Source organism: Argopecten irradians, chromosome 6 (genome assembly GCF_041381155.1).
Source record: "Argopecten irradians isolate NY chromosome 6, Ai_NY, whole genome shotgun sequence".
NCBI classification, from domain to species: Eukaryota; Metazoa; Mollusca; class Bivalvia; order Pectinida; family Pectinidae; genus Argopecten; species Argopecten irradians.
In genome coordinates this window covers 17918924-17937450 of record NC_091139.1, presented here as the reverse complement: position 1 = coordinate 17937450, position 18527 = coordinate 17918924, and the positions used below count along the sequence as shown (strand labels likewise).

General features: G+C 36.5%; 1 protein-coding gene across 1 annotated transcript in view; it reads right to left on the bottom strand.

Annotated features, from left to right (window-relative positions):
- Positions 1 to 13803, bottom strand: part of LOC138325205 (GTP-binding protein Di-Ras2-like) — a 64225-nt gene extending 50422 nt beyond the window's left edge. Inside the window, exons 1-2 of the mRNA XM_069270693.1 lie at positions 13508 to 13803; positions 3916 to 4579 (exon numbers count right to left, since the gene is read on the bottom strand). Of these exons, the coding sequence (XP_069126794.1) occupies positions 3916 to 4005 (90 nt within the window). The 5' untranslated portion in view covers positions 4006 to 4579; positions 13508 to 13803. The remainder of the gene's footprint in view (positions 1 to 3915; positions 4580 to 13507) is intronic.
- Between the last annotated feature and the right edge of the window lie 4724 nt (positions 13804 to 18527).

Sequence of the window (18527 nt, the reverse complement as noted above, 5' to 3'; positions counted from 1 at the left end):
AAAGGAGTTTCTTTTACTACTTTACCCCAACAGAAGGTACAGAGCACAAGAAGAACATGTACATTGCGCGGCTTTTTGAAAGTCATTCAGTTCATCATATGCGACCCTGAGGAAATAATTACCAAATGTCAAAATGTAGCTCTCTCTAACTAAATGCGTTAGTACGTTGTTGTTAGAAGTAAGTGGTCCTCCTTGTGTCGTGTATTTTATTAGATACTAAAAAGTAAATTTGGTGGCAGCAGAATGTTTTTCTCGTTCTTAATGTATACTCTTTAACTGTTAGGGAAAATAAGGACAGGTAAAAAACGAGGTTGACAATGCAGATGAATAAGGAATAATTTTCATAATTAGTGACAAAGTAAGAAAAGAGAGAAAGAAGAATGTTAATTACCTTTGACTTACAACGGGTAATGACCGTTACATTAGTCAATAGTTTCAAGGAAGCCTTAAGGTTTATTATGTAATTTCATTATCGGGGACAAATAACACGAGAAGCACATATTGACGAATAAACTCCTACCCAAGGGGCATATCCGCCCACATAACTCATGTGTCAAGGAGCAAAAAGCTGTAATTCCAATTTCCCGAGAGCTCTTCATTTTGAAGAATTCAATAATGAATGATACGCCTTCTGTTTATGAGCAGAGGTGACATTTCTGGTCCCCTTAACAACTATGTCTGCCAAAATACTAGCTTTCAATCATCTGAGGCGTGGTAAAAATCATGACACTGGTATAATGAGTCCAAATTAATTTAGTCCTTTTCGAGGTCATAAATTACTTGAATATGTTACATTGGTATCAATTTGAAATATTGTCTTTCACATTGTCTAACATCCAAGACGATATCCCCGATGTAAAATGTTCCAAGAAGTCTCGTCGTTTTTGTGGAACTATTGTCCATGATACCGAAGCAAACTAAGTTATCCATTTTGAATTTATAACCCTCCCCTGTTATTGTCGCCAACCCCTTTCGAGGCTATAATCCTTTTATTTTTGTCATGTTTGTTATTTTTGTTGTTGTTAATTATAGTCTCTAACAATTATTTCTGAACGGGGGTAGATGAATGATTGATGAAGGAAAACGTTATATGTCCATAGCCTTATGACGCCCTGACAAGAGGTTTACTATAGTAACATGAAATCTACATAAACTATGTATTTATCTCTTATTCTTATTAAATCAACCTCAGTAATGAGAATTCCAACGAACAATGGGGTATAATGCTGAAAAGGATTTCTAAAAATATATGATATTATGATAACCTGTGCTTTCCATACGATCAATAAATATGGCTATTTATTTGAAGTCTTCTGTTTTGTTTCATTTCCACCCATGACATATTTGATGACAGGATCGTTAATCCCTACGTGTATACACTTGTAATGGGATCCACGAGCTGACACCTGGGTACCTGGCTCTGTTACAGCGATTAGTGTCCAGCTAATCCTACGAAACTAGGGACTGTTCATGCCACTCTAACGACATTTTTATTGTAGCTATAACTCTGGCTTTGACTGTTATTGATAAAAGCTATTTTATGTCTCTAATTACGAGTGTGGGGGCCATGTAAATTTATTGTTTACAAGAAGCGAATGCTATTTAACTCAGTCGGACCTTCGTCAACAAGACTCGTATGTTTAATATATTGTATAACATGATTTATTCGCAGTGTGGAGCTTTCAAAGTATGAGGACAAAATAAGTTTCATTTTCTTGTATAGCTGAATTAGATTCATTTGATGTAAGCAAGCATTGCGTTTGTATATATTTGCTTATATACTGTAACATGATATATATCAGTATGTACATTTATTATAAAACTAGTCATTAACTTTGACCCAAAGTCAACCTCTCTATTATTCGAAGTACGGGTACATGAAATATACTAGTGGGATAGTAATGAATTCCATATTGGTTAGCTAGTTGATAAGACTTTATCTCTCCTATGAACAGCTAAGGTCAATTACCATTGTGTGCAATGCGATGCCTGTGTGAACATATGTATGTTTTGTGAGGTTGCGGTCTATTCGTGTTTTGCCTCTTTGTCATTGGAAACTCCTGTCCTTTTTGTAGTCCTGTCTCACTGAAGCATGCCACCAAAGACACAGTATATATACCTCCCAGGTCACATAATATTGACGAAGGGCAACCAGTTGACATAAATCATCAGTGGCGCCAATCAACAGCAGAAACTATGTATCTTGGCCACGGGACAGAACCAAGAACCTTCATCACAGGGGCTAGCACTCAACTCAACGCCGAACGTGAGGTGGCATGATGGGAGACGTAAGGAAGAAGAAAGTAAGTTAGGAAGAAACAAAAGGAGAAGATTTCAAATTAGATCGCCTTTTACACTACCTCGTGCAATTAAAGCAGCAGGTACAAATCTATCGCCCTACACGCAGAGAATATATTAAAACAAGTCAATCCTTCTGTCGCTTAAAATACCGGTATATATGAAACGCGAGATTTCACATCGACTAAGTTTAGTTACCTTACGAGACAGTTTTAATTGCAATTACATATTATATATCGAAACAGGCGGATGAAAAACATATATTTCATGTACAGATTAGAACCGCAGCGTCATTGATATCTTATGCGAAAGTACGGCAATGAAGATCTCGTTAAGAGACTAGTGCCGACCGTTACTCCAGACCTTCATCTTGAGGGACATTTTCAAGAATTAATGTTCGCGACCAAATCCTTAAATATATAAACGTGGTATGTATGTCTCGAGGCCAAGGTCGTTGAGAATTTTCATAATATCCCAAGCGTCGACTTTGCGACCCGCATAATTGGCGAACTGTCGTTTTAGTCTGTATAAAGTCTTTGTGTACGAGACTTCTAACGTGTAGACCCAAACACTTCCGGCAAAAACAATGATATTAAGGACGTTTCATAAATAGGTGCTAAGTGGTTTGGTGGAATTAAATAAAGCGGTCTTACAATAGAGAAGTATATGCATAAAATTCCATGTAACAATATGGGACATCACTTATACAAATATATATATACATCACTTATACATATATATATATATATATAGGTAGGAAATATAAATTCCTATCTATCGCCCTGTACTTAAGGAATATGTCTCCACCCCAGAAAAGAAATAAAGGTGACACATTTCCAGCACTATAATTCGAATGAAATGTGTCAAGTCATCTTCAATCATAATCGACATATATAAGTAGGGTCTAGGCCAGAATTAATAGGTGATTTACATGAATAAAGTCAGTTCCCATGGTCTGTTAAGGTATACCATCACTTATAATCATCACGCCATAATCCTGCTATACAGCACAAACTTAGCGCAGTCTCTCGAAACATATGCACTATAATCTTACAGGTAGTGTGATGCTGCAGTCTCCATCCGCACTGTATGTACAGAAGACCGTCCTTAATTAACTGTTGTTGGAAATAGGACATTAATCAGTCAAATCAACCAACCTTCCATTTAGGAACAGCTTCCCAAGCATGTCTTGTGCTGACATTGATGTTATGAATGTTTGTTTTGGGAGACTGCGGTTATTCGTATTATGTCTTCTTGTCGCATTTAACATTGCTTTCTCATTGAAAGTATTAAATATAACGAAGGTGTTAAATAGATGATAAACAACAAGCATCAAACCTGTTCCAGTAGCAAGGAAAGGGTTTTGACAGAGGTGATATATCAAAACAACGTATTGCAATATACGGCAATACTAAAATAAAGTTCATTCTTTGCGACATAGGTTGGTTTGGATTATTCGGCTCAACTAGGGTCATTTAAGGACAGTTTCACACATATACAATGTTTTCCCCTATATACAGGTATACAGGTGTGTGAATGTCTATATATTGTAATTGGCTATAATGTAGTAACAGCGTATGGCAACATATCACCATGTGAATGCAATATTAGGCTTACCTTTTCCCGCGGTTGCCAAACCTCTGTCATGTCGACATTCATGCCTGTACTTTTAGAATTCGACCGCACCGCCCTCCCAGATGCGGCCATTTCTCGAGGGAACGTTTCCAGTGTTGCTATTTTGTTGTGCTATCCCAATGAACATGTATTTGACACCGTGACGTTCTACACAGAATTTGTTGACGTGTTTTTAACACCAGTTACTTTGAATTTTCACCATCTGAACACGTGTATTACACCAAAATGATGATGAATGCGGGGTTTACTTCGACGTTTTTATGCTGTGACTAGAACAAACCGTTCACCAATAGTCTATAAAGGTCACAATTCATATCCTAACGAATAGTACTTCCAAATAGGAATCTGTTTGTCTCTTCCAAACTGTTCCTCCGTCCTGTAAACGCTGGGTGGATCCAGAAGATATTCCCTCTGTCTGGTTTATACACAAAATAGAGACGGCGATATTCAACTCCTGTTCGTCCCTACTTGGGAAGGTGGACAATGATATTTGGCCGGATCGTTATGGCAGTGGACAATCCAGTGTCACCGGCAGCCGCACAGTATCTGCCAGTAATTAACGTACTGTGCCGACACCAGGCTCACTATGACACTCCACCAGCCTCTTCTGTTCCCAAAACCCAACAATCATTGACAAATTGATTTTCTGAAATAAGAAAAAGACAAATAGATTTTGTAGTGGAGCATGATCGATATATTTTAACATGTATATATTTAAATATGTGTAATAATACAGCGGCGTTATAGACTAGCGGAGCGCCGGTGACAAGACCGCACCTCGGGTGACAGTAATTTGCTGTGAGAGACTTGCCCTTATATTCTATAGCAGCCTCTATCTGTTTGTGTAACACGTTGATAAACAAGCACAGGGGGCTCGTTACACCGAACGTCATTAAAAGGCGAAAAGACGGGATTCCATCGGTGGTCATTTACATAGAACCCATCGCCTGTTGACTGAATCAGACGACACCGTATGGTTTTGGTTCTAACCTTTCAAGAGTCGGTTACATGCTGTTTGTCCTAATTCCACGGTGTATAATATTCATTGATATCTGTATGAGCAGTACTTTTGAAAGCGATTTTTATTATTACTGATGGTAACATTATATATATATATTATCAGGTTTAATGCGTCTTTACATCGAAAAGACTTCCCCTATGAATTATATATGTTCATATAGCAGCATTCGTGTGATATATGTTTGTATCCGTCTCTTTATGCCAATCACTATATCCATTTTTTATCTTGATATTCAGTTCAAACGCCATGAAGAATCTAACAGCTGTTTTTTTTCTGTACATCTCCCCGGTCATTCGAGTGTAGTGAGGAATGTTTGTCATATCATCTGCCATTAGATATAAAAATTTTAATAAATATATTTAATGAATTTTTAAACACGTGTATGTAAAGCACGTATGAACGAAATTGTTATGTATTTTCTAGACATTTATTGAAATATTGATACCTGCTTGTTTGTTATGGCATTTTATAACCCGGTGTATCTTTAAAATTCTTTGCCAGTATATGTTTAAATTTATATATTGACATTTTTGTCCTCGCATCAAAAGTTGTCACTGTATCTCCAATCTTGTTATTCTCTTTATGGAAAATGAATAGATAGTGAATGTGATCACTACTTTGTTAATAAATCTTTTCTATAAATAAATTTTTCACGTGCGATCAAAAACCGCGAAAATAAATCGCCGAAAAAATATTTCAAAACCGGTAAAGTTCGCAAATTAAATCTTCATACAAAGTGCTTTTTAACGAAAACGCAAACGAAAGAAAAAGCACAAGTACCAAAATTTGTCTTCAAATTGTGAAGTTTTCATTTATAATTATCTATAAATACAGTACTTACAATTAGCATTTGGATCTAATGTTTATATGGCTTTTTCAACTTATAATCAGAAACTCGAGATAAGAAGAGCAATAGATTTATCATAAATATATTTATATAAACATTTGTGGAATGAAATAATTAAATAGTTCTGAAAAAAGTATGCTAAATGACTCTTTAATAAAGAAAGAGTATGCAAGTTTGAGGGTACATGAATGATAATATATGGAAATTAGTATGAGAGCCTTTCTGTTCATGTATGTAAAAAAAAAAAATAAAAAAAAATAATACCTTATATAAGTTTCTTTAGAGTTGCTACACTTGTCATTCATTCTTATCGAATTCAATAGTCCTGTCATTCTTTATACGTTACGTTTCTAACATCATAAATCTCTATATATAAGCATACTATTATGTACCTTTAATATATATATCTGTGCATTTATTATTTAGATAACCTCATTATGGTCCATTATGCCACTACGTTTCGAAACACACACTTTTATACATGAGCATTACACATAATTGCAAGATCGTAAATGGCAAATTATTTGACGGTTTTTCACGTTTCCTGGAACGTTTCTCGTTTTCACAATAATTGTTATATCATGTAACTCGATCTCACACTAATAAATACAAACACCTGCTATGTGTGAACGCCAACTGTGAAAGCTGTCCTTAGACAACATTGCATACACTTTAAGACTAAAGTTATTTTTATTGCTGAACCTGTCATTACGTTCATTAGTTCACTCTCTGAGTGTATGTGTGTATAAGTCATCTTCTATCATATACGAACGATGGAAACAATATTAGGATCAAAGGTAAAACTATTGTGCGGCCATCAATAGCGATTTAGGTTCAGATGTATAGTTTCTCTTTTTCCTAATGTCTACCTTGTCACCGCCTTACCTTTGGCATTGGGTTGAACGTTCGCTTCTATGGGGGAAAGTGTTAATTGCTTTGTTCCTAGTACTTCCTACTTAACGTTTAGCATAGCGAGTGCGGTAAGACTGTTTCGTTCGTTGTCTCTTTACTGTTTGTTTGATTAATTTACGTCATATTAACAGACAGGGTCATGTTAGGACGGTCTCCCATGTGTGCGGTGTGTATATGAGTCTGCTATTCGGTGTCGTACTTCAGCTAAATACCCCAATATAAAAAAGGAGAGCTCCACCATTACAAAGATACACAACACGGATATACTACAGCCTCCCAAACTATACAAACGTTGACATATTGCATTTATACAGGAGAGACCGTTCTTATATGGCTTGTTTGTCGAGTCCAATCTGCCACTAAACCAAAACATAAATGTATGTGCCTTCATGTCTCTACATTGGTATCCTTCTCATCAACTGTATGTGTCTCTATCGCGTCATATTATACATGTATGTGTCTTCGTGTCTCTATCTTCTCCTATCTCTATTAATTCATCAATACAATCTCAACCCGCCTCTCACTTCATCTGCCTTGCCGTGATGTGTTTCAGGTCTGTTTGCTTAAATGGCAATTTATCAGTATCCACCGATGGGGAGAATGAACGCGATACACGCCTGTTGGTTGTCATTTTGGAGATTGATTTTGTCGGAAGTCACAACATCTTGGCCCCATATGTCTGTCGTAGAATCACCACCTTTAGCAGGACTCATATGGCCTGGCCAAATAAAATCTGATATTTATGGAACAAGAGTTGTGGTAGTAATAGTGCTCGTAAAGGCGTATATAACCTACACAACATGCACGAAAGCATACTAATTAGTAATATTATATTGGGCATGTATATATACCCACATACTAGGAAGATGAGCCTAGGCCTATTTATTCATCATCGTATAGGGGCATCCATAGCCACATGGCATGTTTGATTGGGTTTATTAGACTTTAAACGTCTTATTACAGCCAAGGTCATTTCAGGACGGCTTCCCATGTGTGCTCTACATTGCATGCATGGATGTTACATGAGACGTCAAGACATTGATAACATTATAAACTTTCCGCAAATGAAGCATTTGTAAAATGTTACTAGGCCAACATTTAGGCACACATGCAGGGAATAGCGGACATAAGGATAATCTTAATGAACATATGCACTCATTTAATAGGCAATGCGTTTTCGCATAAGGCCCCTCCTATGTGATGTTTTAGGTACGATCAGGCTGCTGTATGTTTGTGTTTGTTTTGTCCCCGTGCGATGTCGAAAGTCTTGTCCATTTTAAAATGCCATTTCACTCCCTGACTCATATTGTCAAAGATACCGAACAGTGTATCCCATCCGATCATACCATACTGGAAACCGGTGCACTAGTCGCACCACTCGCTTTATGCTGAACACGTCGACTCCAGCTTTTACAAGCTATCACTAATCCACACACATCTGTAGACACTGCCATTTTTATTATCAAATATGGTTGTTCGTTCATGACACATCACCCTGTGGCGTCATAAAAGAGTTTAGAGAGGATATAATTATTTGTTAAAATAATGAAATATGTATCATGTCTAGTCTTCGTCAAAGGAGACAACAGCAGGTAGCATGGGTCTAACACCTTAATACTTCAAGGGCAGGGACGAACAGAAAAGTAAGGGAAGTCATATTTTATGTTGAATATATACTCGTGCAACAAACAGTAGAGGAAATAATTCTATAGGGCGCATATGCACTGTCCTATGAAGTTTTATCGACAATATATACCACTGAGACTTACAGCGCTATTTCATTATTCATGATTCCATTGCATGCCTTTCGCAGTGATGCGGAATTGAGGATATAGAACTGGTAACAACTATTTCGCCAATAATTCTGAAAACACTATGGCAGGAGTTTGTCTCCAAAAGACACGAAGCGTTTATTTATATGGTGGTGGTGAGGGAAGTTAAGTTGTATAAAGTAAGAGTTCCTCTATTGCAGGGAGACACCATACGGATGTCCACACAATACATTTGTACATACAGACATTCATACGCAACATATCGCCTACAGTGGGGGCCGTCCTGGAATCATTAAAGCTATTATTATGAATTTTTGCCTATCTTTGTTTTTTTTTGTTTATTTGTTTGATTACAGTAAGGCAGTACTTACATTACTTAGATTTTTGATATTCAGCAATATAGTCATTAAGGTTTTCTATCCAACCTGTCTTTGTTATCCTTTTTATGATTATATATCTGCAAATATGCTTTGACTTTGATACAGAAACTTTGAATGTCTTTCGATAAGATATGTTGGTGTGAAGCTTCGACAAATGCGTTGTTACTGTAAATATAAGATGTGCATTAAGCTAGACTTACCGTTTTCATCATGACATCGTAAGCTGCAGGTTTAATGGATATTTTCAATAAATCTATTTGTTCTTAAAAGAGAACGTTTTTCATATTATCCATGTTGTTTCATGGATTAAGCCAGTGTAATTTTCCTGGAGTAGCGAAACTAAGTCTTTCGAATATATGGTTTACACACAAAGCGTAGTTGCAAGTGACGTGTAAATTAAAACAAACATTCCCGTTTCCATGGGAACCAACTGCTGAGAGGATAGTTTGTAATTTCATACAAAAATGAATTATCAAAGACCAATTGTAAGAGGCATCACAGTGATATTAAAGTTTGGTTTTGTTTATGCGATCGGTGGTTTGTTGGTAATAGCGGAAGATGAACGAGCGGCTTTAGTCTGAATTCCACTTAATTAATAGAAGACAAACCAAAGAAGAACTGAATTGCATTAATTGTTTTTTTCCGAGGTGTTAATACGCAGGAATTCGATCCTAATGTAATTACCTTAGTGAAGACAGACGAGCTAATCGAGAACAAGCAGCCGTGGCAAGAGGGAACCTTAACCGGTGTTCTTCACAATGCAGCTACTCTATCTCGTTACGGATATCTGTACGAATCTGCTCTTTTTTCTATTGATGGATTTCACATGACAGTTGTGTTTTTTAAACTCTTTTGTTAGGATGTTCCATTCATCTATTGACTTTTATCTTGTACAGACCATCGGCAATGTCATTTAAGGGCGACATTTCTATCAAAGAAGTGGGGCAACTGGTTTGCCAATTGTTTGCGTAATGCAGCCGGATAAAACGTGTGTCATTTGGTGTCGTTGGCGACTGGGCATTACTTCTACTATTACACAACGAGGCATAACAAGAATACAACACAGCTTCAAGCATATTCACAAACGCAACGTATTACATACAGGAAATGGCCTTAGATAAATGATATATATACTAAATTGATTGTAAATGGCAAGTATTTAACCAAGGAATTTGCTGAACAAGGAGAACTGTGGCCAGGTGTAAGTTAATAGATCTCAATACGTCAATTGTGACACAAAGAGAAAATCTAAACGGCTGGTTTGTCATTAATAAGCAAATGTCTTCATGATTATCGATCCGACATATAACAAACTACTGCGAAGGTATATGAAAATTAAACGTTATGTTTCTAAAGATACATAGTTGGAGATGACTAACATAGCCACTGCCTGTGCTAAATCTAGATATATCTTTCCGAAATAACATTGTATGAAATTTACTGTTAACAAACCATAGTTCTCGGTCAATCTACGCACTGGCATTGTCTGATAATAACTGCCCTTAGTCCACGAGACCCGGAATCTGAGCTACCTGTTCGATCGGCTGAGTAGGGGATTAATTCAAGATCAATTCTGCGCAGTCATACCTATGAAAGGGGATACAAACTAATTATTGATCCCTTTAAATCCCCTCTAACACAGCCCCATAGGGAAACGTTACATACCTGGAATGACTTCCGCATCAAACGTCCACGACATATTTCGATGACACCGATATTGTTGTGTTAGTTATGTTTATGCGTACAATGTTGTAAAAATAGTATATATCCAAGAGAATTATCTGATATCTTTACCTATGTACCTTGAGGTATATATGTGTATCCCTAACCGCTTTATGTTGGGAGCGTTATCTAAATTGTGTTTGAAGAGCTCATTGCTATCATTTAGGATTATTTACAGATGGGACTTTAATGTCACACATGTGTGTATGTTAGACCTACACGAATTCTACCTCTGGCAAAGACCGACTGAGCTCCCTATTGAGCTCCAGCCAATGAATTGTCGTATTTATTGTATTTCTTGGCTCTCCATTATCAACTTCCGGTATGGCATCCTGTGTCGATATGATATTGAATGCCCGGATCGAAACTCGGTTATGTCAGCCCAATTACAATACACTCGTTTTGATGCGTCAACGCTATTCATATTTTAATCATCCTCCTAGAATTTTCATATTTTATCGACAAAGCAGGTCAGGGGATAAATCCAAATTCGATACGAAGAAATGGTTCTATGAATATTGAATTATGACATACTCAATAAATACATGTTCATGTATAGACACTAGCTACAGCAATAAAGATGTTAATTATTCATAAGTGAATAGTTATATCACCCATGGCAGAAGATAATCTTTATGACTTGGAAAAATGCTTTTATCACGAACCATTTCAACTAATACATAGACTCGACTCTTTTATCCGAAAGTGAAATTAAGCAAGAAAAGTTGTTTGGCTCGATGAATTCGGATTTGTGGTCATAACTCTTCCTCGATTGCCACGTTGGCTTTATTAAATGCGTTGGAATTCTCAATCTCTCACCATAATCGATACTATAAAAATAATCAATAATTCAATATTGATATTCAAACATTAAATCCATTCATGTAGATTTGTTTATGTATTAAAGGATTAAAGGAGCGTTTCAGTTCGTGGTCCACATTTCTATAGATGAAATTAATACTTCCTGAGAGGTGGATGAAACAATGATTGTGCAACGCGCCAAAGACAGTCTATATTGAAATAATTATATTTTGCTCAATTGCAGGATGACAGTGACATCTCTATCTTTCGGATACAGTATTCGAATTGAACTTATTTACTCCTTTTCACACAATTGAAAAGACACCTGATGTCGGGATATTAATTTTTAAATCAGTAACAACGCTTCAATAGATTTTTGGGAATGTCAAAATGAGGAGAGATTCTGGTCAGTATGTTTACAGAAACATGTTAGAGAGCGTTTCTACATCATCCGGCGTCTGAGGTATGGGATAACTAATTAATTTGTTGGCAGAATGATCATGTCGTTTTCTACAGTATATGTAACGTCCTACGGACAGTTACCGTGGCTACAACAAGACACACCAAATAGATCATAACCATTGATCATACTGGTAAATGCTGACGACCAGAAAGCAAAACGAAATGTCGTTTATAGTGAATGTATGAGTAAAGAGTCATAATTCTCATTTCTTTAGATAAGAAAACACAAATCCAAAGACTAGGGAGATAACGAAAGCTTTGAAGATGGAATTTTTCACTCAAAATGGAAAAAAAATATCACATTGCATATGATCTGAGATAATTTCCGCCCACAGACAGGTAGCACGACCTTTCGTTATAGCATGTCCGTGATACAAGAAGACAATGGTGGTAGGTAGATTTTATAGCATACAATAGATGAAAAATAAGTATAGATGTAAAAAGTACCATTTATATGATGTCGTCATTGGATGTTCACATAAGTGCTATCATGTTAGGTCATACAATTCATTGGTTCTCACAGGAAACGGAAATAATTGTCATAACAACATAATGTAATACATGATGGTGATGGGGACACAGAACGACGATGTATGCATGAGGATTTATAATGATTACTATGGCGACGTCTACCATGTCGACGTAATTTCGGAAAGCTCCATTGTAAACATAATTATTGACATTGCAATTCTTGACACTTCATTCCGCATGGTATTCTGGACATAATTCCAATCAAAATAAATATCAAACTAAGTAAAAGAAAATGAAAAAAGTCATTTAAGTCTGTTGTTGTGTTGCTCGAGAACTTTAACTTAATGTTAATCAAGTTAATACACCAGAAAGTTTTAAATTATATTGTTTAGCAGTCATCGTGATCACAAGGGATTTAAAATCGCTTAAATAATGATCTGCAGTCGTTATATCATGAAGTGATAAGCCACAAATGACAATTTACATTTATTTCAGGTCGATGCCCCAGCTTATCAACCTCCTACGGCTATTTCACAGGTAGCTGACCAACCCTCGAACGGTCTCGGCCCGTGTTTGTACTACGAACTCATATCACTGCAATTTATCTGTTTGTAGAAGACAGTAATTTCCGACACTTCGTCATCGTCATAGTTGAGAGTTATGATTTAATAGAGTGATGAAAAATGTTTGTCCTTATCTCGCGATCACACCGTAGTCATAAAACTAGCTGAATAACATGTTATGTTTTTGCTACCCCGGGGGTAGAATTGCTATACACACGGTTCTATTTCAAATAGGGATTCTGCGGGGAGAGAGTCGGTCTCGACCTGTAAGAGAATGTTCCGGGAGCAGGTCCTCTCCCTGAGGGAAGACCTGTTACACAGAGTATCTTTTATCGCTTACCCCCGGGCAGACGATAAATGACGCGCGCCTAACAAATAGATTGTCAGGCATGGGACATGCATACACAGCTTATATTGATTTTATGCAACATTTTCACCGCAAATCCAGCCTTTTTCTCTCGTGTTAAAACCATTTCCATGCATCGCTACCATTTCATCAAAGAATTGTATAATAGAGATTGTATAACGTTATCTATATCACAAACTCCCGAACATCCATCACAAATATGGACATTATTTCAACATTGTGTGTATGAAGTCTGTAAATGATGTAAGAAACTTACCGCAGTCCGTGCACCCTCTACTCAATCAATGACGATGCTGGGGTATACTGACAGACGACATCTCCCGAACATTTCCCGCCACTTCGGCTCACACCACATTCCATTGATTTAAAGCGTTCGATAGTGTTTGTGTATTGGAGTGCTGATTGTATACCACAATCCCGTCTAGATCAGAACCTACTGCACACCAGACATGGTGGGGTCATTGGATCTTTCATGTAAATGTCCCCTATTGCTACAGTCAAGTAGGTTAAGACGTCCAGTTCGTAACCGTAGCTGTACATGATGGCATGCACGACCTTGGCAAAACACGTCTGGCGCGTGTTTGCTCTACTTGAGCAAGAGACTGCGATTCTAAATCTGCGCAAGCCAGCATTATTTTTCTCAGAAACTTTTCTGGAGACACGAAACTAGTAATGCGACACGGAAGAGTACATGTCAAATTCACCGTTCATGTACGTTTCATATACATCTTGTAATCTTGTTGATCACTTGTTGTTCCCTTTCATCCTTGCTGGAGTTTTCTTGATCTCCGTAATTTCTCACGTTCTAAGTGTTCTGCTCTTCTGTGCCTTGTCATCAATTATATGTATGCTTGTCGATTATCACCCATTCTCAAAAGAAACTGGATCTTTAAAGAGTATTCATCATATTGAAAGATGACGAAATTATTCTGACGTGTTAAGAAATAAATATCTTTCTATTCTTTTGTGGCTTGTACACGAACTTAAGATACAGCATGGCAGCTACATATCACAACGTCTGTCTGTCATTATAAAGCTACGTTATCGCAACTGTGGTTTGCTCTATTCGAATTACATAACGTGCAGACAAGTTGGAGAAATTCAATCGGTGGATCGATATGGATGTCAATGGCCTATTGTTATCTCCAGTCATAAATAAACGAATAGATACCTAAACTCTAATACCCATAATCATTGGTTGTAAAATGTCGTAGTAACTTGTTAAGAAGTTGTGGTTAATCAATTCTGCCAGGGAGAAAATACACTTTGCAAAAAATCATGCACAGAACAAAGTGTCATTATCTCTGAAAAGTAGACCTGCATCACAATCAGAGTAATTTGATGAATCACTGGAGCTTAATGAGAAACATCACACATACAGTAGATATCAAATTCTTATCTTCACATGTTTACCTGTCTTGCTAAAGCATCTACAGCCTATATTCGCCAGACTTAATCTATCATGATTACACGTGTTTACCTGTAACTGTACACTCGCAATATTGACCATTTGTTTCTAAACCGATGCAGACATACATTAATACATTAGTACTGATTATTCGTACTATTTCATGCCGATGTTAGCCTTTGCTTGGTAAAACAATAGGACATGAAGTCCGGAGAAAAATAGCCCGACTAATAGATATTCAAGTTTTTCGTCAAAACATGTGCATTAGCAAAAAAACAGCAGGAGAGGTGTATCGTGGCCTTATAAATAAGAGCAATCCTGAATGGAACGACATCAATGGTTGACGATGTAATGACCTCCGACTGAGACAGTATAGTAAGGATAAATCATGTTTGCTGTCTATAATAAAGTATTACAACTTGAACAGGTACATATGTATACAATAAATACAAGGTACGCTTCAGTGATATAGCACTATAAAATATATAATAAACGCATCTATTAAATGAAGGCATAAAACGAACATACCACAGTCTCCCAAAACAAACAATCATCACATGAATTGAAGCAGCTGACATGGGAGGCCAACCTTATATGGCTTAAAATGTTGATACGATATCTAAGGAAGTAAAATCAAACCCATTTATTTACTGCCCAAATCGTCGTTTATCTAATAACAAATTCTGGTCTTTAAAACAAGGTCTTCTAAAACACAAAAACTTACTAATCACAGAAATTTATACAGGGTTGTGACGTTTAATGGCCTTATATTTTATAGGCGAAAAAGTCATTATTCTGATAACTGTATCAAGTGTCAAATATATTAAAATTCGTTATCATGCCCAGAGCTTCTTCTTAGTAATAACTTTAGTGCTATTTACACAGAGTTTTGTGTTACACAGAACAAACATTAACAAAATAAAAGGTATAAAAACATATGCGTATTCTTTCTCAAGTATAGGATGTTTAAATCCGAGGTATTGATGAAAATGAAATTATGCTCTCTCGTCAAACCGATCGATTGCGAAGGTATCAAACTAATTTACACTTGTTGTTTAATCAATTGTTGAGCGGGTTTTTGTATCTCTTGCATGCATAGAGGAGCACTTCACAGCAGCATTAACGAACATATCTAGCTTGCATTGCTGCACACTGTAATAATCAAATCACAATAAGCAGTTGATTAATCAGCGCGGCTCGAGAACCTCGATCAATGGCAACTGAACAGTGCTTCTTCGAATGGTTAAAAATAAGACTTTGTAAAACTTTAATGGAATATGATTATTACTCTCAGGACTTGGCATCATTTGGTTTTACCAGATTGCTGTAGGCTGCATAGCGATGTACAAATATAACAAGAATACACACGAGCGATTGCGTCTTTAGTATTTTAGTGTGAGGCTGTGTGTTTTTGGTATGGAAATCTATAGGAAAATAACGACATGTATCCAGAGTGAATAACATGAGGATTCTATCCCGCTCACATATTAAGTTCATTACTATTCATAGCCGTATCAACCTGACCGGGAACCTACTCAATATAACATTAACCTTATGATCTAGGAATATCTATGCACTCGTCAAACTAGCGGGCACTGAATAACTCCATTCTCATCGACCTAGCAGGCACCTAATGTACTTCATGGCGGGCACTAAATATCGCCTCTCATCAAAGAAGCAAAGAAAAGGACACTGAATATAGTTCAGTAGACACTTTGTATTTTCGTACTGATCTAACAATTTGGCACTGAATATATCCGTGTTCATCAACGTTATCTAGCAGGAACTGAACGTGTCAATGCTCATCTAGTTAGCAGGCACTGGATACCCATATACTCATCCCCTCCAGCTAAATGTACATAATAGCATAGCGTGTGCTAAATACCCTTCGCAAGTATTTCCGTACCAGTCGACTATTTCCGTGCTCACCAACTTTACCTAGCTAGAATCATTCCCATCCTCATCTACTTAACAGACACTAAACATTACGATACTTACTAACCTTGTGAATATTGACTATCAATATATTCGTCTACTCAGAAGACACTTAATTTCTCCGTACTCATCCACCCAGATTGCAATGAATATCTTCATATTCAACTGCTCAGCGAGTTCTTATTATCTATTGGGTTAGTATTTAACTACGGGTACCGAATATCACCTTAACATAGGATACGAGAAAAGGAATCATTCATCCTTTTTGGGGTAAGACAGGAGATCTCAGTCCTGGAGATACGATTATTAATATAAGCTGTCAAACACCCGGCACAACCTCGTGTTTGACAACTTAAGAATCTTACCCCTCGGGTTCAGATCTCCTGCCTCACCCCAAAGAGAGGAATAATTCTTTTACTCTTTCGCTATGTGATCATGTTCAAAGATCAATAAAAAGGACTGTAAATATCTGAATATTGTGGCCAACAAAATTGGTATTGAATATCTATAATGATCAGCGCACGGAGAAAATCTTCTTACTATTCTATCTAGCGATCACTAAATATAACATTCCAATATCAATCTAGCCGCACAAAATATCCACAAGTAAGAGCAGACGTAAATCAGCATCTGAAACCAACACTAACTGCCCAGTCTGTTCAATATCATGGAATAGCACATACAGACGCAGCAGTTTCGCTTTTCATGTATAGAATATTTATGGATGTAATCATTTAGGTAAACCTCAAGATATCCTACTAGACAAAGAACGCGACGTATACAATCCGATATCATATATCCCCAATAACTATACATATTCAAGTTTCATGCAAAACAAAGTAATTCACTATAAAGTTATATGTGGTATTTATCTCAATGGACGTATGGTATTGTGTCTAATAAGGGTAGTCTTCCTGGTCAATAATTGCTTGAACGGAGAGGATTTATAACAGAAAAAAACCCAATCCGATCACATGATACCGTATGTCCCTTCCAATCTCGTTCACAGACGTTATTTATCTTCTTATGATCGAGCTTGAAGTATTAAGTGTATTTTCGTTTTATGTCAGTTTCTCTTATTTCGTGACAAGTACAGTATTGGAGAAAATGGCTTGTTTCAAATATGTCCAAAAAGCTTATTTGAAACGAGGAGCAATGTCGTAAAAAGAGTCCTGTTGATTTGTTAAAGGTATTTGTTCCAGAAATAGCTTAAATTTTTCATATTTTGTCTTCAGTAATCTATTGAAAAAGTTTTCACGAATTGCATTATGAAAATCATTCAAAGGCATGGGTAAACATGTTTGATGCTTTAAAGACAATTTGCATCAATGCATTTTATATACTGTATACTTTTTACTTCAATTTTTATGCTTTTTGTATGTTTGGATGAAAACATGTCTGAAGACGTCACATTATAATTACTAATATTACTGTAAAATGTGACATTATATTGTAAACCACAATTTGTTTTGTTAATTTGACCATGAAAACCCATTTTACTGCCATTTTGTTCAACTTTTAGTTGAATTTATAAAACCTATATATAGCAAGTTATGCAGTTAACTGATAGTTCTCAAAATTTTGATAGTTTTACTTAGTGGTGAATAACATATCAAAGCTTGACTTGTGAGTATGAACATTACGGCACATACAACTTTAATATAAGCAAAATCTATGCCCTCCAAAAAGTATACGTGCAGTTTTACGAGTTTAATATATGAAACAGAATCTTTGGAGGACAGTGTCTGTCACGTTAGATTTCAAATGAAGACTTGGTGCGGCATCCATGTAAAATATTTGTGATCAGCTAATCAACTCTCCTGCTTCAGTATGCACAGACACCATCAACCCTAATTCATTCATTTTAGCTGCCCTGTAGTTGTTAGTCGTTATAATTGTACTTGGTATACCATTGCACCACAAAAGGCGACTA